General features: G+C 42.2%; 1 protein-coding gene across 1 annotated transcript in view; it reads right to left on the bottom strand.

Annotated features, from left to right (window-relative positions):
* The window catches only part of cdh13 (cadherin 13, H-cadherin (heart)), a 290,131-nt gene that overhangs the window by 40,543 nt on the left and 228,255 nt on the right, over positions 1–21,333 (bottom strand). Inside the window, exons 10-12 of the mRNA XM_053884926.1 lie at positions 19,312–19,494; positions 18,457–18,710; positions 6,226–6,368 (exon numbers count right to left, since the gene is read on the bottom strand). Coding sequence (XP_053740901.1) covers positions 6,226–6,368; positions 18,457–18,710; positions 19,312–19,494 — 580 coding nt within the window. The remainder of the gene's footprint in view (positions 1–6,225; positions 6,369–18,456; positions 18,711–19,311; positions 19,495–21,333) is intronic.

The raw sequence follows: 21,333 nt of genomic DNA, 5'->3' as shown, positions 1-21,333 counted from the left end.
CGTATTGGGTTTCCTGTGGTAGTTCTCGGTTTGGTCTGTATCCGTAAGCATTGTGGAAACGTGCAGAAATACGGACAAAATATCCACAGAGCACGGACAGAAGGCTCCGTCCATATCCGGATCCAAATGTAACGTTGCGGATAAATGGGCCTTAAAAGCATGACTGACACACCAACAAAATGACAGGTTAATCACCAATATTCTGAAAATATTTGCTTTCATCTTAATATCAAAGAGTCGGCTTTTAATGATGAGTTATTATATCGAAAGCATCTGGTATGAAACAAGCGTGTGTCTGTATGGGCCGATGCACTTTGTAGATGTCGCTGTCGAATACAACACGCCACTGATGATGTCACTGTTTACAACTTTTGCTGATCAAAGCCATGAACCACCCTTCCAGGATCCAAACCATTTTATCCCCCCATCTGAACACGCTCAAAATTCCCACTGGAAGGCCTCAATGAGGACACGGCAAAACATCCAACTACTGGTACAGAGGTCCTGGCTCCTTTTCTGAGACAATAACAAGTAGTGTGTCTTACAAAACATTGTTTTTCCCCTATTGATGCTGAGGTGTGAGTCACAGTACGATCTCAGATATCTATTCGGCATCAGACAATTAAAATTGGAAACTGTCGGTTGACGGCATTACAACAATCAGACACTTTTATCTGGAACAAATAGACTCATGCTCACAGTGAAAAAGCCTCATCCTCCTCGAAATTGACTCAATTTGTAACAATTCGGATCATGAAGAGCTGCGCAGAAACAGAGGAGCATGTGGACGCTGAAACATCGCCGATCGATTTTGACCCTGTGCATCAGCGGCCAGGGGCGACGACGTCAGGAGGAAATGGTAGTGAAGAGGGAAGCGAGGAATCTTGACCCAGCATAATGGCGGCATAATGGGATGTGCTCTGGAAAGCACAGCAGATTGTGGCTCGGTGCTGTCCTACCTTCTGTTCTCTACTGTCGTACTGCACTGGCTCATTACTCCCAAATCCACAGTGTCATTCTCCCTATAGTACTTAAACACCATCTTTCCTTTCCAAGAATAAGTGTGTTTTAAAACCTCAATCAAATTCCGCAGGCGTGTAAACAGCTTCGAGTTATCTGAGTCTGAGCAGAAAAGTATCTTTCGACTGTCTGTTTTTATCAGCCCATGTCTCCCTGGTGTCCTTGGAATACTGATTCATCACAAATCAGAAGTTATCTGCGCTCCTCGCATGCAAAGGCAAACGCTTCTTCAGCGCACTCTCGGCAAATAATCTCTTTCTGAGCATGGCGATATGATGCCACTTATTTTCTGATGTACTGCAACAGCGCTGAAAAGATCTGGTCGTACATCAGCAAGCAGTTAAAGTGCTGCCACTGCGACACATTCAAAATGTCGATTAAAAAAAAAGAAAGAAATGTTTTTCATTTCATTTTTAGTGAGATAAACATGATGCAGGCGTCCATCACAGCGCAGTCCTATTAAAATACATATTTTTCATGACGTGGCTGGTGAAATCAGTGTCCTTCACACATTTGAAGTGACACACCATAAAAATTAAACACTCATTTTATCTTCCAGCCATTTTACAACGGTAATTAAACAGGTGTGTTGAACAGTCATTGCAGCCCGTCTGTATTTTGACGGCAGGTAAAGATTGATGGCTTCATCTCAACACCCATGTCACGCCATCATACTGACCCCTTTACTGACGTAAAGTGCCGGCCATATGTGCGTGTCTGTCAGGCGTGTGTTGAGGACACAAGCTCACAGCTGCGTAGTGACGGTGAGAGCCACTTCAATTAACACCTTGCTCAGAGTTTGACAGGGATTGCTCATTTACACAATGTGCCAACTTCCATCACTCTTGGACGTCTTCCGCGATGCAACAGTGAGTAGAAATACTTCGACTATTCGTTTATGAAGACTCCACCCCAGACGTTTTGTCAGTGTTGGCATTAGTCAGGGCATCGGTGCCATAGTTCATTTTGAATTTGGTGAGCGTCAAAACATATACTGTGTCCTCATTCACCAACTATTTCAGAAAAGGTCTGTTTTTTTTCAGGAAGTACAAACATTCATCCACTTTCCATCTTTCATCAAATTGAATTTTACTTCTTACTACTTTGACATCAGCATTCTTTCTTTGTAATCTTGTTGTCAGGCCATTTTAGCTTTGCACTAAGCAATGGGGAACCTTTAAAGCCTCCAAAGAAAGCCCAACAATTTCTAGTTCAAAACGATGACGATGAAGAATTCATATATTTTCTATTGCTTTTTAAAATGTATATTTTTATGAATATTATATATAATTGTCCAAATCTTTTTGTCATGTTTGGTTTATTTCCTGTGTGTCGTTTCCTTTTCCCTCTCTTCCTTTAGCTTCACAGCAGCGCAGCCGGATCCCATTCCGCTGATCAGACTGATTTCTACACCTGGGTTCCAGTCTGCACTGCCAGATGGTTGGTTCGCAGAAAACAGATTGTTTTCTACATCACATACTCATAATTATTTTTAAACAGAATTCCAAGCTACGTCACCTCAGGAGACAGTGGACTGCGGAAATTAGACAGAGGAATCTCAGCAACCACTTTTTGTTGTGTGCTAGCTAACTTGACAGCTGTACTTTTTGCAATGCGTTATTTCCCAAAATACTGAAAATTGTGACTCTGGATCGGGATTTAACCCTAAACATCAATGACCAATTGCAGCCTACATTGTTGGAATTGTTTACTGTTCACTGCAAGCAACGCTGCGTGTCCAAAGTTTTGAGAACGCTTGGTGTGCAGCGCCTAAGCCACACCTTCGCTAAAAACAACAAGGTTAAACAGCATAAATCCTCAAACGCCTCATCACATCATGATTCATTTTGCTTGGTGTGTGACTGTGATCACAGGGTGCTATCCATGGTAATCATTTGACCTGTGTAACTGTCCGGGGAAATGGCGTCAAAGCATGATCTTTTCAGGATGACCCTGGTATTGTTTACATCGTCTCCAGCGAATCTGTGGCTTCATTTTTACGGAGCACTCTTTGAAATCGGCATTGAAAATGATCGGCTAGGAAAATTTGCGGCTCTGTGTGGAGGTAGCCTAATGCTATTCTGGATTGGATGTTCTGGAAGGAAAACAGCAAAGAAACGGATGTGTTCGTGGCAGAGAGACACTCTTCGATGACGTCATGTCATGGTGAGATGGAGATCATCATGTAATGCTCACAGTTCACCACAGATATTTATAGCATAAGGTATAATAACTTGGGCAGCAGATAATAGAAGAGAAAGAAGGATATTGTCGTGAGGGGTGACGGCAACGGTGTGCTCACAAATCAAACCATAAAAAGTCATGAACTCATATTTTTCATTACAGAAATGAATAATTTCTTGGGGTTTCCGGTTGAAACGCTTCCTTGAAAGTATTTTGTGATGTGCAAGACTGGCATCACTCTCAGTGTAGACGAGATTCTCAATGAGTTTATTTCCAGTCCCGCTGGAATGGAAGGGTAATTGAATGATGGCTCAGGTCAGGTGTGCTCCAAATGTTTTCACTTGTCGGTCAGTTAAGATTCTTACAAGTTCTCAAGGATTCTCAAGGAGATGATTATAAAAGTTTAAAGCCGAGTCACTGTCTTGCAATTACCCACTATGTAGCAGAGTAAAACTTGAAGGGTTATATCATGGATAAAACATTGGGCTTGCTTTATCTACCTTCATCCCTTAGTGTCCAATGAATGAATGAACAAATGAAGTTCGTCCATCTGTCATGCAGGAGTCCTGCACTGACACAGCCCACCAAGCCGAGACAGACAATGCTCTCTGACTCACACCTTTGACAGCCAGCTATTAATCTTGGTTACAGGAAGACAGAGTTGTGTGAGCTTGTGTGGAATTTCTAGTGAGTTCACTGAACTTGGCGCAGCAACCTCACACTCGTTGCAATGGTCGGCAAGGCCTCCGGAACCAGAAGCAACGCTAGGGAGCCCGCAACTTCTGCTCAGTGTGGCATCACCCCAGTGCCCTGAACCGCAGCCCTCAAAGCACACCAAGCAGCATGGTGCCACCTTTAGCCCATCTCCCAGCTCAGAAGCGTCTCCCCCAGCTGTGAACAAAACATGGGGGATGAGAAGCAAGGGCTGGGAATGTGGCTTCCGTGAAAAGCTTCAAGACATAAACATGATATAAATACATCGTCCATAGCTGCTATCATTTCTTAAATGTGTCACTTCATAAACTTCTACAAAACTCCATGGTGTGGGGGATTATATTTTGGGGAGGAAAGGCCATATCATTTCAAGGTTAGACGGTGCAAAGGTCTATTAATTTTGGTGCCATTGAAGCACAATGGTTGAAGACTGCGTATGTATCAAAGAACAGATGAGAAAACTTCTAAAACCACACCACATCCCTCCTGTGGCATCGCGACCAATCTCACTGTCCCTTGATCCTCATGTTCATCTCACTCCTTTTCTACTCCCCTGGCTCGACTCCTTTCCTCACACCGAATCTATTTCCAGTTATCTCACCCCCTCTTCTTTTCTCCACCTGACCCTCCCACCTGTCCCACCTTCTACGCCTTTCCTATCATTACCTCTCTTTCAAAGCTCATCTTTCTCCAGCTGGCAAATTCACCTGCACAACAGTGCTATTTTGAAGCCAACTAATAGAATCTCTCAGCTCCCCTAATGGATCCGTCAGAATCTTCCTGAGCTCCTGAGACCAGATAGATTGATAAAGAATAGGGCAAAGATGGTAAGCTATCAAGGAAGGAGAAGAAAAGAGAAAACCTGAAGATACTTGGGGATTTCTGAACTTTTTATCAGTAGAATGGGGAGTCTGCTTTGCTGGACCGAAAATCAAACTGGTTCAGTCAAAGACCGACCCTGGAAATAAAAAATAAAATACAATACAAAATATTTAAATTCTCTTTTTGGATGCTTTTTGTTTTGCAGCCAGTTGGAATGGAATGTGGAAATGCTCTGGTGCGGACATCTGTGACAATCATTACTGTTAGTTTTGGTCCAAAATAATCATAGACCTTTGGGAGGAGCAGGGTTAAGTGTAATGCTAATCCACTGTCTCTATTGCTTTGTGGGCACTGGCTGACAGCGGGGCTATTTTTGTTGTTTTTTATTTTTGTGGAAGTTAGTGTTCAGGGAAGAGACTCAACAAATGTGCTATTCTGGTGTACTTCCATGTGGTTTCAAATAAGTCCTCAGCAATATTATTAAGTCAAAATGATTTTAAAAAAGCAATAAAAATATATAAAAAAAGAAAAAAAAACGGAGTTAACGGGGGAATTTCAAATTGGGAATTATAATTTGCTCCTGGGCAAGTATAACTACACAGTATGAAACTAGCTTTGAAAAAGCTGCATGCAAATCTATGAAAACAACACTTTTGGATGTCCTCCACAATTCGAAGTCACAGAAGCAAAGCACCCTCAGCTACTTGTGAAACAGTGCCCGACAGCAGTTTAGTAAAGTTTAGCAAATTAAAACAGAAATTTATGCCAAGTATCTTGTGGCTGATTTTCCTGCAACTAAATTATTCAAATTTGTGTTTTCAGATTTAAATAACTGCTTTTCAAATTCCAAAGTTCTGGAGGGAAAACTGCACCAGATTGTTCAAATGCCTCGCTTTTCTTGGTACTGTATGTGTTAACAGTACGTTTGTTGCCTTTCTGAGCCTTCAAAGTTTAGTGCCCTGCACCTTGTGTTCTGGTGAGTGCTGAGGCCCATTTATGCTAAATGTTATGTACGGATACGGACGGAGCCGTCTGTCCGTGCTCTGCAATCATTTCGTCCGTATTTCTACACACTTCTACAAAGCTTACGGATACGGACCAAACCGAGTAGTACCACTGGGGGCAGTGTTGCTGTTAATACCCAATATGTCGCTCCAATTACACACGAAGAAGACATAACCGTTGCAATATATTTAACAGCCTCACCAACCACTGCCTTTTGTCTTTTGTGCAAGAGGTACATTATCAATACTTTCCACAGTTGCCATGTTTGTTTTAGACTTTTTCGATGTCAAAAACTTTGGGCTGCCCCCTGATGGATATTCTGGTGAACAGCAATACGAACACAAAAAATGCATGCAAATACGTAGAGGTGACAGTGACATTGTTTGAAACGGACAGGACAACAACAAGCTTGATCGCTTTGTCCTTGGTTTGCAAGACTTAAAGGAAGGTGTTTTGTTGTGAAAACAGGATTTCACTCACCATTATCTGTAGCAATGAAAAGAGCTGTGTATTTATTATCGTGGACATATGGAGACTCTCGGTCCAGGGGGGCAAACGTGTCGACCGCTCCCCCAACTGGGTTCACGCTCAGCCAGCCAGCAGGGTCCCGCAAAACAGCATACCTGAGAGAAGGACATGAAGATTGAGTGAGCTGCTTATCGGGCCCTGAAGAACACATAGGACACATCCAACCGTTGGTGCTGACAGTGACACAAAATATAAAATATGAGACGAGAAAATTCAATTATTAACACCTGAAATAGTCTGGGAATTGTTTCTATCTATTATTGAATCATTGTTTAGCCAGAGTTAGCACAGGGATGGTCACACACTGGACTTTAGCCACTTGTCACCAGTGTCTGGAGGTAACCTAAACAGGCAAAGGGAAACATGGAAACCTGGCATATAGCCCCCACAAAACCAGGGCCGCCTCAAGCTGTATTAGAAATGAGGACCTTTCATTATTATTATTATTATTATTATTATTATTATCATCTACATAGCATAAACAAAACCTTTCTCCATAGAAGTGTATGTCCTCATCTGACTGGAGCATCTGCTGCCAGTCCGTGGTATAAGGATGATGAAGGACATGCTGAAAAATCCAGTTGGAAAACGGCCAGGCATTCGCAGCCTTGAAAACAAGCTGAGGAGTAGATCATGACCCGGCTAATGTGCCCACACATCCAACCTCTGATGAATTGGTAGATTGGTGATTGGAAGAGGCTGGCATCTCTCCTAATGTCACGGGTGATTGATGAAGAAGCCCTGGCGCTCCACTCCCCCCACATCCCCACCCCCGAGCCTAGTATGCACGAGTGCAGCCGAGTGTGCGAGCCATTATGCGCAAGTGTCTTAATGCACACGCAGGCTGCTGCTGTAAGTGTCTTGAGCACTGACAAGACTCTTTCTTCACAACAAGACCGCTCTGTGCCAAAGTACTCAGCGGTAGACAAATTGTCTCTGAAATGGACCTCCTCAGCTCACAGAGCGCAACAAAGCCCTGCGAAAATGCTTTTGGCAATCAACCTCGGCTAACACCTTTCTCCTCTTCCTCTCGCTCACACTCTTCAACAGGGAGGGTAGTGTTAACTACCTCACACATCACGTCTAAATTAAGTATTTATCGACAAAAATCAATCAAAAAAAAAAAATCAGAACTGCAGTATCTATTGAACACTTCCTCACAGTTGTCAACATGAAGAACGATAAAAAGTTTTGCGTGCAACCACGCTGAAACTATCAGGGGCCCTATTGTGTATTACTATTCTTTTGTAGGCAGATGTCACAAACATGAGCTACACATCAAAAAACACTTTAAATATTTCCATCTATCAAGTTAAAATGACTGGAGAGATCTTAAACGGCATGAGTGTAATGACAAAGTGCATTTTACTTTTTTCAAAAAAAAAAAATTTCATCTTTTCCTGCAATTTTAGAAACCAGTAAATCACACATTGCGGACTGATTCTTGTCATATGAGAGGCTTCATCTGCTCGAATGGTTTGGTGGGGAAATTGAAGCTCTTGCAATTAGCCATTCAGCAACGCAATATTGAAAAGCAATTGGCAATTATTGGTTCGCTGACACACATGAAATAGAGTTAGTTTGAGAAAATAAACAGACCTGCACAAACATTGACCGGTCAAGAGAAAGTATACATCCTCAAACGATAAGTCATCATGAAAAAAGGTTCTACTTCATGACTTTACATAGCATTACGTGCAGTTTAAGATCTTTCTATGCTGCCACTGTACTGTACTTGAGGACACTTTGGAGGGGCTGAATACATTCATGGCCTTGTATTACGGCTCCTTTGATGTTGGTAGAAACTGTGTCTGACAGGTGACATCACATGTGGCAGTTGCAATTTGATTTCTCAAAACTTTTTAATGAGTTAATTCAACTTCAAATGAAGGATTCAATTCGACCGCACATCAAACATTTCTATCAGCAACAGGCTCCACTGATCAAGCAGGTTGTTGGCCTAGCACATGTTCTATCCCACCAACTAGGAAAGTGCTTTGGAAAAAAGTGCTAAAATAAAATAAAATAAAATAAAGGCTGTTCACGAATTCAACAGTCCGAGGGGAAGAAGCTGTTCCTGTGACGGGAGGTTCTGGTCTGGATGGACCGTAGCCTCCTGCCAGAGGGAAGAGCAAAATGTGCATCAGTGAACAACACCTTTAGAATGAGTTCACTTCCTGGTTTGACATGCATGATGCGCATGTTACCATATGCTGGTCAAACAAGCCATGGAGTCCTTCATTTGAAGTTTCATCTACTCGTAAAAAGTTTCAAAAAATAACATTGCAACGACCGGACGTGACATCATTGGTCTGACACATTTCACGAGCAGACATATTACGTACTTACACAACCATTTCTTTCAGTGTATCGATGGCTGCAGAAAGTAATTCTGTCGCGAAACAGCAGACAAGCTTATATTACTGCAATCCACTCTACACAAGTCTCAACGTCAGTGTCAGACTTGAAGAAAAAATAAACATGGAGGCGACGTTTCGGAGGAGATTGAAGATTAGCGCTGAATGAGTCCCATTCACTGTTCTCTCTGCTTGCGTCAGAACTTTTTGAATTTGAAAGACATTTAAATGTCATCAGGAATATGCACTTTTATTCTCAGTAGCAGGAAGGCTGCCGTGAAACAGGCTAAAAATAGAGAGTGAACACACATAAACTCCAGTTTTCATACAAAAAAAGTCGAATTGTACCTGAGTGCAATCGAGGGATATCAAAGATGAGATCTAGGAACTTTAGGAGCGTAGCATGCCTCACATATTAGTCTGCAGTTATGACCCAGAAATGTTATAATCTCCGGAAAGCAATCTTCTCTTCAAGCATTTTGAGTCACCCTCATTGTTTCTGCATTTTACCGGTACATTATTATCATCAACAAATTTTGTGGATCATCACAATCAGACACAGAAGATATGCATCTTTAACCTGCAAGTGAAGCAGAGGAGGCACTCAGAAGGTAGAAAAGTCTTATACTTATAAATACAAGCTGAGTGCCGGCCTTCATGCAGATGATCTGTGTTGCAGTTGTGTTAAGTTGTCACCCACAGAGATTGTTCCCGCAGAGAGAAATGTGTGCCTCTTTCACCTTTTGACAGAAGGGCTCTTAAACATGACCGAGAAAACGTCCTTGTCAGTGAAGTTGCTTTCAGCGGCTTTCTATCACTTTCAAGTGATTCACGGTGAAAACACAACAATCACACACCGGATGCTGAGCGACACATTTAAAGAATTGAAAAAAAAATGAAGCATTTTGATCATAAATCTGTCACACTTTGACTGACTTTTAAGTGCGTGTAATGGGGTTTGCATGTCATGACTGCTCTCTCTGTTATAATCCATTAAAGGGCATTTTTTAGAGATGAAGCTGGTGGAGCCGCCTTCATAAAACACATAATAGGACACAAGTTGCATTTGAGCCAGAGATAATCTCCTTTGGACACATCTACTCAACCTACGGTTGTATTTGGAGAGGTTTTTTATTTTGTCACTAGACAGTTTAGAATAGATGGGGACAATTAAATCTAAATGCTGTGACTGTTGTGAGGAGCCAAAAGATAGGACCAAAGAAAAAGAGTGTTGAATTGAACATGCATCCTGTTGCAAAACAAAGAGAAAATAAGAAAATGATGCCATGATATTATTGGTATATGCTTTAAATATTCCATTTGCTTATGTACCATTTCAGTGTATACACATTCCATTTAATCTGTTTTATTGGAAGATATTTATACAATAGTGAATTCCTTGTAGCAGAACTACATTTAAAATGTGAAAATTAGGATGCAAATGCACTTTATTATGAGGTATTTATCTTCTCAACAGCTCTCATTAATGTAGCGTTATTTATTAAACGAAAATGTAAACTAAACTTTTATCAAGAATATGCTGTAAATTGTAACGAATGATCCAAAAAGTACATTATCAGCTTGTAAATTTGCTCTGAACACAGAAGTGTCACACTAGGTAGGGCAAACTGTCTGTGGCCCAGCATCCACACTTTGTCCATGAGTGGTGCAGAAAAATGTGAGACGGTGGTCCCAGGACTATGATGGCCTTTGTAAAAGAGAACATGAAGAGGAGAGGTGGTTCTGACCTCCAAGTTCCACTGAGTCTGGAAGCAGTGCGGAGGTGGAGCTTTGTGGAGGTATTTCAAAAAGAATACATTGTTTTCAATTTCCAAATTTCCACTGGATGTGGAGTACTGGCGCTCCGCTTCAGTTCTGCGACAGTTCTACTTTTGTGGAGCTCTGAATAACACCACAGTGGAGAGACTTGTTGAGACAGAAAAAATGATGCAAATCCGGGATATTAAACATCAATAAAACAGTGTGAAAGAGCACTGCAAACATTACGGCATAACCAGCGAATGTGACTCCGAAGCAGTCAACAGAGCGTTTCTTTTGTCACAGCATGGATGCATGGAGGTCAAGCATTGGCCATTTCTTTACGACACTCATGTCAAACTCTATAAAGACATTGGCTCTTTAAATCCGTGAAGTACCGCTGGATTGACTATTATTATTAGATAACAACCACGCAGCGCAGCTTTGCTTCTCTGTTCCTGTTACTGGTAGAAATGGAAAACTCTGCAGTTCCGCGTCAACTCCGTGTTCACTCAGCAAAATAGGTTAAGGCACAGAAAAGTGAGTCGCTATGCACGGATGGGAAATGCAAGTAGATGAAGGCGCTAAGTTTGTACCGAGTTTGTATTTACTGCTGCCATTTATACAAAACACTTCTCTCTGACCGGTCACTGACCTCGTTGGATATCACTGCAGACCTCAGCCGAATTCTTGACTCTGAAGCTTAAATGATTCATCAGCGAGAGGGGAGGAGGGTCATTGAGAGAGATTCCAAAACGGCAGTGAAGAATTGGAAAATGAATCTGTCCTGCTCTGATGCCAGCGCGGGGCTCACACGAGGCGAGATGGAAAAGGAGAGAGAGAAAAAAACAACCTGTTTTCCAATTAAACACTCAATCGCATGTGGATCAATGATGGATTTTGAGTGAAATCCAAACATTTCACAGGAAGCTCTCATGACTGCAGTGGTTTGCGGTTTGGAAAAGTGCAGTCGGAGGCAAAACAACAAGGGAAATAAATTAGTTTTGCGACTCCCACAACTCCCTGCTTGAAGACAGTATTCACACAGGAGTTCTATGTGTAAAACTCTTTTTTGAAACTAAACACAAATAACATGACAGTGAGGAAGGTAAAAAAGAACCTCAGACTGATGGACTGTCAGCACATCATCTCATCTTAACCTAAACAAGATGGCGCTGTTGTCTCTCCCAACAAAGGGCTCTCCGAGGGTCACCTTTGACAACTCTAGGGTCACTTCTCCACACACTGCAAAACATCTGGGCAAGATTCTCCATGACATCTGGGCTTCAAACAGGCCCAAATCTCAAAATTCCTACATCATCACCTGAAGGTTCAAGTACTTGCTCAACTTGCCAGCCTCCGCCAGATCGTCTCCAAGGCTGGTCTCCAAGCTGAGCATCTTAGATCTTCTGTGCCGCTTTCTGCCTGCCTTTGCAGGTGTACTTCGGTGTACTAACTAGTGTACTTTGCATCACCCAGCCTGTACCAGCTACATGAATCCCGAACCCACACCTCAACACCGTCTAAGAGTCACCATCTACTTCGCCCTACGATTACACTCTCATCCTCTGAACTGGTGGTCAGCGTGAGTCCTCTGCTTCAACTTGCCCTGACACTGACTCACATTCCCTCACTGACAGACCTCTCACACCGACACAGTTCTTCGCGTGATTCTTTCCACCCACGAACCCTGTGGCTTAAACATATACAGACATTTATAGGCAGACAAGCTTCTGACCAATGAAATCGCAGATGTTTAGTGATGATGAAATGGCATTGTTTGAAGTCTGACATGGCTGAAGGCCTAGGAGTGAAATGCCCGGGGCATTAAATGTGTTTGTCTTGGCAGACATGACTGTCCAAAACACTCACAAGTGATGTCGCAGTTCGCAAGCTCGAACCAACGTTCAGAGTTCTAGATGTGAACCAACTTGTTTGGTTTCAAACCAGTTTTGTTTCCACCTCAACACAGTTTTCGGCTCAACATTAGGTACAAGAACTGCAACATGAGGGTCTGCCTGTCACCACACAAAGCCGTACAACCATCACCTGATAGTGACTATTCAGACTTCACTGCTTTTGGGCAGGAAAGTGGAATCCATGACATCGGAAGATCCTCCTCCAGCTACAATCTGATCATAGTCTAGCGGTGACACCGGCATGAGTCTTCCTTTTACTTAGCTAAGATGTGATTGATGGAGTTTGCTTGGGTTATTTTTGCTCTCCAGGTGGTGGGCGACTCCGTCTCTCTCTGAAGCCGCCCACACTCAGCTGTTCACTGTAACAATCATCACAGCGGTGGGTCACCAATTCTGCTCACCCAACCCACAGATCTATGTAATTACCTGGTTTCTTATGTTGCACTTCAAGCAAGAATAATCGCAGAGTTCTCATCTTGTAGTTTCATCAGGTTGTTACCAGCAAATATCTACTGTAGCACCTGGTTTCCTTCTCTGTCTCCATCGCCACCGTTTCTCACTCGCATCACGTCCATTTCCTCAGGTAACATCACCCACGTTTGACACTGTTAGGGAGTCATTCAGGAACTAATGCCATGTTGATATAAGTAAACCCTTCTTTTTATGAGCAGCGGTAATTACAAAGCAGGAACAGTGTCGTTAGCTGTAAAATTAATGCTCTTCAAAAATGTCTCGGAGTTGGATTTGAGCAGAATCGGCTGTTGTTGCGAGCCACTCATGGAGCCGTGCAGATGAATTACCCGCGTTAGAGCTGCTCATAATTCTGCTCTGTATCAGCTGAGAGCAGCCGGTCGGTAGCGGGGGATATTAATGTGACAGTGCTGGAGAACGAAAAACCCAGGCAAGTTCATTTCACATCAATCACGCTATCGCCCAGATTCAGTCGAGCCCTGTCAGTGAGTGCGAAGTAAGCGGACTGGATGACAAAGGAAAGGTAAAATGAGGCAATTAAAATAACATATTGAGCACTCTGTTTTGTCAGGACTCGCAAAACATGGGAAATATGGCAGATGTGGTGCGTGGCACTGTTGATCTGCCATAGATAAGTGACTGATGAAGTGAAAGAGAGCTTTTAACAGTTGCGTTAAGAGATTTCAGAGTCAAAACATTCCATTTGTTTCACCTAAAACTGATAAGAACGCCAACCGTTATGGTGTTCCACTGAAGAGCACAAGATATTCTGATTGTTGTGACACAAGACTGTTATTTCACTGACTTACTATGGAAGTATTTCTTTTTTTTTTTTTTTTTTCGTCGACAACTGCTAACAAAAGAAATCAGCAGAGCAAAAAAAGTTTTTCACTTTCAGGGAGTGTTAGTAACTGGTTTCTTCCATGATTTTTAGCCCATGTAAATTCATATTGGGAGAGAAATTGTCATGTCCGCGTTTATCCATGTCTACATTGTTAGTGTCATGTCCGCGTTTTTCCGTGCTGTTATTTTTGTGATTCACGGTTGTTCCTTCGTTTCCGTTTCCTGTTCTCTCTCCAGCTTTCTAAGCCACACATTCTAAGCCACACGCCATGCATTTGATCATCAGACTTCCCACGGATATCAACTCCTCGACGCCAGCTTGTGTGGCCAGATGGTTTCTTCACATCCAATGGTAAACTCTCCCAAGACTTCTCTCTCTCTCTCTCTTGTTTAAGCTACCTCAAATATTCCAAAGTTTGTGCGCGCTTGATTTCCTTTTCAGCTGCTTCCTTAGTTCTAGTATCTTCTCGCTTACTCTCTGCTTTCTTTATCCATCTCCGGTAGATTTCCGCGTGTGAGTATTTTGTAGATCTCACTTTTTGTTTTCTCATTGATGTAGTTATTTCCTTGTGTGTGTGTGTGTTCACCATGATAATTGGGTCTTGCGAGTATCTTCATTTTCCCCAGCCCTTTCGTGTAGTTCCCGTTCCGTGTTCTGGTTCTGCCGCCTTTGTTCATCGTTCCTGTTCGTCTGTGTAAAACCTTGACTTTGTTCATTAAATCATTTATTTAATCTTGTCTCCGTGCCTTCTGTCCTCCTGCACTCATTTGCACCTGGGTCTAGCCTCAGACGGCCATGACAGAAATATGTTGGGTGTGGCAGGACTAATAAGTTCGATTCGTTTTTCAGTTCACCTGCTCTCGAGGGTGATGAATTACAGTCTTGGTTAAACCTTCATCTGGTGTTTCACTTCACATCAAAGTGCAGATCTGCGTGTGACACTCGGATGCCAACTGGGTCTCCAGGTGACTGTCTGCCAACTTCACTTATCCACCCAAGAACGAGTGAGTGCGCAAAACGCCTGACCACTGTGACAACTTAACCGTAGCAGTGGCAGGAGCGCAGGGAGGAATTGGGCCGGAAATCAAGTGAAATTAACAGCTTTCATTGTCTGTGCCTGGCAGCCACCAAGAGAGGGGCATTCAAGGACACTCCTCAGACACATTTTGGAGTTGTACCAGGGTTGTACAACAGCGTATCTGCATATACACGAGTGAGTCAACAGAGCAGGACAAAATTAACATAAAATTAGCAAACTGGAACGACAAAACAGGAAGACAAAAGTCACAGGAAGGTGAATAATTTAGTCAGTTTCTAAAATCTGATATGTCCACTTGTTAGACAAAGACTACTCTAGGTGACAAAGTTTCTTCTCTTGCTGATCCTTCATCCTACAATTACAATGCCACAAATAGCCATTACCACTGTAATTCAAAAATGGATGTATTGAGTTCAGTTTAAAAAAAATCAGGAGATGTTGATAAGTGGACGTAAAATTTTGTTGTCCTGTCCACTTGACGTCATTGCAGTCAATGACAGTTCAAATGCAAAGAAATGTCAACACGGTGAATGATGGGCAATGTTATTGGGTCAAAAACAACAACATCAACAAAAAAGATAATGTTGGTAATAAGTGCTTTTTTTTTTTTTTTTTCCAATTGCACATTATTTACAAGCGCTGCAGATTCTCTCCAGGCAGAACCCGCTGCAGTCATGGGGTGACAATTCAAAAAAAAAAAAAAAAAAAGTTATGCAAAGATACAAGCACCGCAGCATCCAGCGAGTGTTTCTTTTCTCTGACGGCGAGCCTTCATCCAACAGATATCAATGCCGTGAATAAAAAACAAAAAACAGGACTGAAAATGTGACTGAGCAGCAATGTGGTGGGGAGGTGGCTTGTAGGTCACCATGCTCTCAGTGCTCTCTGAATTTTTATAAGCTGCTCCTCATGATGAAATGTCAGGAGCAACTAGGTACATCTCAGTAGAAGAAAATGCTACTAAGATATTGTTGCCATAAAAAGTTAGTGAAGTGTCCTTTCCACTGCAATCCACTCTGTCCACTTTGTTTCTAATGGCAAAGTGGCCAAAAACAGGACGACGATTGTGTATCTGCTGTGTTCTTTTCTCCCACGTCTCTTCCAAAGGGTCACTTCTATAGAGGTTCAGTCGACATCTGCTCCTCCGATCAGCTGCTCTAACATCAGGTGTTGAACGCGGATCTTCCTTCTCCCTTCTGGACACATCCAGGCTCTTCAGGCTGACCACTTGATAAGTACACGACTAAGCAAATCACAACTCGTGTCTTCATTTTTTCCCAATGTGGAATGTTTGGATTTTTTCCCCACATTCAGCCCGTCCTCTACTTTCTTTACTCAGAGATACTCTCCAGAGACTGTGTGCGAATGTCCGGAGACATGCTTACATCCAGTTAGTTCGCAAGTTTGCAAAAACTGTTTTTATTTATTTATTTGCTGGTTTATTTCTTTATTCGATTTGGGTGAGAGGAATGTTGCCGGCTTCAGGGATCCACTTGGATATGAGCTGCGTCAGGAGAAATAGAACTAGTGAAATGTTTTGTTGGACACCTGGTAAGTCAATAAAATCACTTCATACCATGAATTCACGAGAGACGTGGGGAAGCAGGAGACTCTAGTGAGACAGACTTTCCTATTTAATTATTATTTAAGTCACACTTAAGATTAGGGAACAGTTATTACCCAAAATGAACTTCTTATTAATATGTGTATTCACAGCACATGAGCTAGTATTAATCATTGGAAAGTATTGGTTAGTGTCAGACTGTTACGACTGACAAGATGTGATTTGTTTTGTTTTAAATTGATCAAATATAATGTATTTTATCACTATGGCATAAAATATGGTCATGTCCCATGTCAAACATGTTTATATTTATAGACAATAAAGGCATCATCTTGTTTTGGATACACAGTCCTAAATCCAAAACTAGACTTTTTTTTTTAATTCTTTTTTTTTAACTTATTTTTCCTGCATCATATCTGATATACCCACTCCTTATGTGAATGGAACAGTATAGTACAGGATGAGTGATATGTTTTTTTAAGCAATATACCATTCAAAGTTCAATATTTATCAACACATACCAATGCACCACAGCGTTTCTTTCTCACAGCCGATAATGTCGTTCTTATTAAAATCCATTGTCCATCCGCTGTGTAAACGTAAACAGACAATATGGGAAAGCGCAGGAACCTGCTGAATAATGCATGACGAGAGAAAACATTTTCTGAAAAAAAGGAAATAAAAAAAATAAATAAGTTGCTTGTAGGCTGAAGTCCAATGAACGCACAAGCCCTCACGAATGCAAAAAACTACTTCTGAGTTTTGTGTAAGACATTAACTCACATCAACCCTGGAGGTACATTTGGAGGAAAACGGCAAGTCAAATGTGACCCATATGACCTCACAGACGGGAAAGTGAATGTTATTTTGTTGACATTCAGAACAGATAAATTGATCTTTTAGTATAACTTGCGTGTTTCCACTCGAGTGTTTCCTGTGCCGATGCACCACTAATGGGACCCTGATTTCAACTCGAGTCATCACCGCTGCATTATCTAGCTTTGCGTAATTTTGTGACAAGTATGAATTGAGTATGAAAGAATATGAAGTCCATTTTTTCTCAAACTTTTAAATCCCTGACTTCCAATGTCAGCTCAAGCTAATGTGGCAACATTTCGAATAAAAACAACTTAATAAATTCCAAGTTTTGTACAATTCTGATCTTAACCTGACGCAAAATGAATTGTGGGATGCTTCAACAACGTACATGTATGTAATAACTCATAAAGCAGCCAGAGGAGCGAGAAGACATCAGGAGACACATGAGACAAATCCCTTTTTGACCATAGAAAAAAAAAAGAAGAAAAAACAGCCTCCATACTGAATAGGATTATAGGAGGAGAGGAGAGGATTTTAAAGGACACTTTAGGTCATCAAAGTTGAAATTAAAAAAATTATATACCTTATGTTCTTCCTTAACAACATGTAACTATGACCACCACTGCACCACCAATTTCACCCATTGGTTTAGGATGGGAGTATTTTCAATAATTTGGATATCAAGTCACCCGGCGACTGTCATCGTGAATTACATAACGTTTACAGACGCTCTTCCACATCTCTGAAGCAACAACCTTTAACATTCAAGCCGAATTTTCAGTCTATTGATGTACAATTAAGTATCTAAAAAAAGAAGTCGTACCTCAGTGCTAACACATTTTTATATATACTTTAGGGGCTTCTTACATCAGGCAGCCTTGAGAAGAGAAAAAGAAATACTCCCCAGACCAGCTTGGTTCCCAAGGATAATGAATAATGTGGGTGGTTTCAGTCACCGTTATGGAGAGGGGGGGGAAGACATATAACAGTCCTCTCTGAGATGGGTTTCAGGGACAAGGATTTGGGGTTTTCACTTTAATCCCGTAAAGTAATTAAAATCGAACCACAGCAGCCTCTGAACGGACACAAGGACGACAATATTCTCATGTGTCGATACTGGTGTGCATCACAGGAATATTAGCGGTAGAGCTGCAGCTCTTCTGAGAGCTTATGAGAAGCAAAAGTAGGTAGCTGGAACATCTTGACCCAGGCATACTGGAGGTTTTGTGTCTTCAGATAGGCCCTTGAGTGCTTCTGCATACCCCCAGAAGCATCAGGGCTTGGAAACCTTTGCTGTGGTGTTAACTAACCTGATGCACAGTGGGCTCAATGTTGGGAAATGGCAAGAACTGACCACACACAACCGTACAAGACGGTAGAACACCTCACACACCACGTCTCCAGCTTCCTACCTGACGCTTTGACTCTGCAGGATGTCTGGATCTGTTGCGTTAAGTGACGCAACAAAGCTGCCGACTGGAATGTTTTCCATTCTCGTGACCATCAGCGGGTCAGGGAAAAACACCGGGCCCTCGTTGACGTCCAGGACCGTGACTTGGACAGTTGCTGTGGAAGTGGGATTGTAGCCGACGTCAGGAACAAGGGGGTCCTCATTCTCAACTTTGATGTAGAGCTTGTGGTAAGCTGTGGCTTCATAATCCAAAGGCTTCAAAGAAAGGGAAAAAAAGCAATATTACATGAGACATAAGCAGCTGGGGGTATAAATAAGCCTGGAGGCATGACTGAAATTTAGAAATCCTGGCCCTGGACAAGCTAGTTTAATATCGGGGGAAACTCACCACCGGGCGGAATTAGCCAAAAGCGCCGAGATGCGATTTAGAAAGGATTTCATTATAATGGATTCACAGCAGAAGAAATGTCCATGTATCCAACAGTGTGTGTTGAAATGAAACTCCTCTCAGAGTGACATCAGAGCTGTCAGTGTTACACGTTGACACATGAAGCGCACAAGCGAAGAGCATTTCTGATGCTATAGTCATCTCTTCTCACAAAAAAAGAAGGAAAAAAAAACAGTGGTTGGGGCAAGATGAAAGGTATGAGGTGGTGCTCCTTTTGCTCTGGATATTAAACTTTCACACTCTGTGCCAACAAATATGCACGTGAGGTGGCCTATATAACACGATGCGTGTCCTGACTATTCGCTGTGAACGTCACATGGGAGTGGAGAGACTGCCCTCTGGTCACCATTTAATAGGTCAATAGGAGTGAGACAGTGATCTTCAAACTCTATATAGAAAGGGTCTTACCTTTATAACAGACAGCATCCCTTCATTGTTATCAGGGTTGGTCTGAATGTGAAAGCTTCGAGTTGGATCTCCGTTGATGATGGAGTAAACAGCTCTCCAGGCGCCTGTCGCTGGGTCGTCTCGGTCATCCACAGTCAGGTTGACCACCACACCAGTTGAGCCCTCATTCACGTAAGCCTCAAACTGTGGAAACATGAAGGAGGTATGAACATTGAGGTGAGCGGTTGAAACCAGCTGTGGGCAGCCGTCGCTCTGCTGCACCCTTTGCATTGTGTAACTTTCATAATAGGTTTGAAAAATGAGTCTGTGACTCAAGTCAGGGAGCGTCCCGACTCACTCATATCTCAGCCTGTCCTTTCAAGTCACTCTCAATGACAACTTCAGTGTCTTCATCTCTGACACTTCTAACTCCACTTCCTGTCTTTGTGTCAGACTCTTGAAACCAAATGCCATGGCAGCTCTCACGACTGTCCTATGAAGCTCCTCTGTCAAAGATCACCGCTGTCAGTTGGAAGAAAAACGTTGAAATACAAAGTGAACATTTCACCTCTGTTGTGGAGGCCTTAAAGAATTCATGACGATACCCCACTGAGTATACAGTCCTTTCATCACCTTCATCTTAAGCACTTTTTAACCAGTCTACCATTGATATATTTTATTACATTTTTAAATGATTATTTCTGATTTGTTAGTGATGATGATGATTATTCGCTCATTGACTGCTGACATCCAGTAGTTATGGTACGGCGTTCTCTTACATCCATCTCCCACGGTCCTCTTTTTCAACTTCATTTGAAAACACAATTACACAGCACAAATCAAAACCTTTTTTTTCCCCGGTTTGTGGAAAGAAAGTAGCATCAAAAGTGTACTGTCATTGTGCTCAGGCATCACATATTCTTTCTTGAGTCAGGGATGGCAGCAACCATCATGCTAGCGTAACCATGTTTTCTGTTGCCACGCAGTTGGCAAACCTTATCGCCCACCGGTGAAAAAAATGTTGAATGAACAATAACTCAGGTGGTCACAACAGCACCAATGAAATTTTAGTGACACGAATGAATGGCGTTTTTATTTCTTTGCTAGTTCACACAAACAAACCGTGAAGGTTATGCCAGTGAATGACAGATTTTTCAGCATCTACATCCATAAATCCACCAAAATATAATCATCTCTTCCTATTGCCAGAACTAACCTGAAAATGTTCACTGAAGTATATTCATAGCTTTTACGCTAACAGCCAGAGACAGACAGACACAACCTCCTCAGCGGCGGTAAAAAGGCAATCAAAATTCGGAGAGCTCGCGAAAGCAAAAGAAAAGGAGCAGCACACTGAGATGACTGTTTTGGAGAGACAACAGTGATATCGACTAAACAAATGAATGTTTTCTGCCGAAGTATTAGCACAGAAACCACAGGATCTACCAACATGAGTGCAAAGAGACGGAGCATGAGAGAGGATCAGATCAGTAATTCTTTACACAGATGAGTGCAAATCCTCCAGGTATCCCCACCTCCCTATTCACAGCTGGCATCAGCCTGCATCAGATGTGTATCGATGGATTCCCACCATAGATACATTGTGAACCAGAGCAGGTAATCCAAGCAAGAAAAGCCTGTGTACATGAATGCGCTTTGAGATCATGACACTGTCAAAGTTTGCAGTTCACAGAGCAGGTAGCAGTAAAAGAATAGCTTCAGATTACAACCTCTCATCGGAGCCGACACTGTCGCCACACAGATTAGCCTCTTAAGTATATCGTATTGCCAGGCTCTATTCACTTATCTGAAGAAAGACATATTGATTTATTCTTTTTTTTCCGCAGTGTTGTGCCTTGGGTGTATTCATCTGACGCTTTTCCCAACACTTTAAAAGATCAAGACTGGTTTATGGAGGGTTCAAGAACACAAAAAGAGAGGTGAGTTTGTATCCAGAAGGATGTCAGTGATCCACTTGTCCTCAATGCCTCGGGCTGCTTTGGATGAGGCCATGATGAAGAATTAGAGGGTGATTTGCTGGCT

The sequence above is a fragment of the Synchiropus splendidus genome, chromosome 14 (assembly GCF_027744825.2).
Source record: "Synchiropus splendidus isolate RoL2022-P1 chromosome 14, RoL_Sspl_1.0, whole genome shotgun sequence".
NCBI classification, from domain to species: Eukaryota; Metazoa; Chordata; class Actinopteri; order Syngnathiformes; family Callionymidae; genus Synchiropus; species Synchiropus splendidus.
The sequence above is the reverse complement of the archived record's forward strand: the minus strand, read 5'-3'. Positions and strand labels throughout refer to the sequence as shown.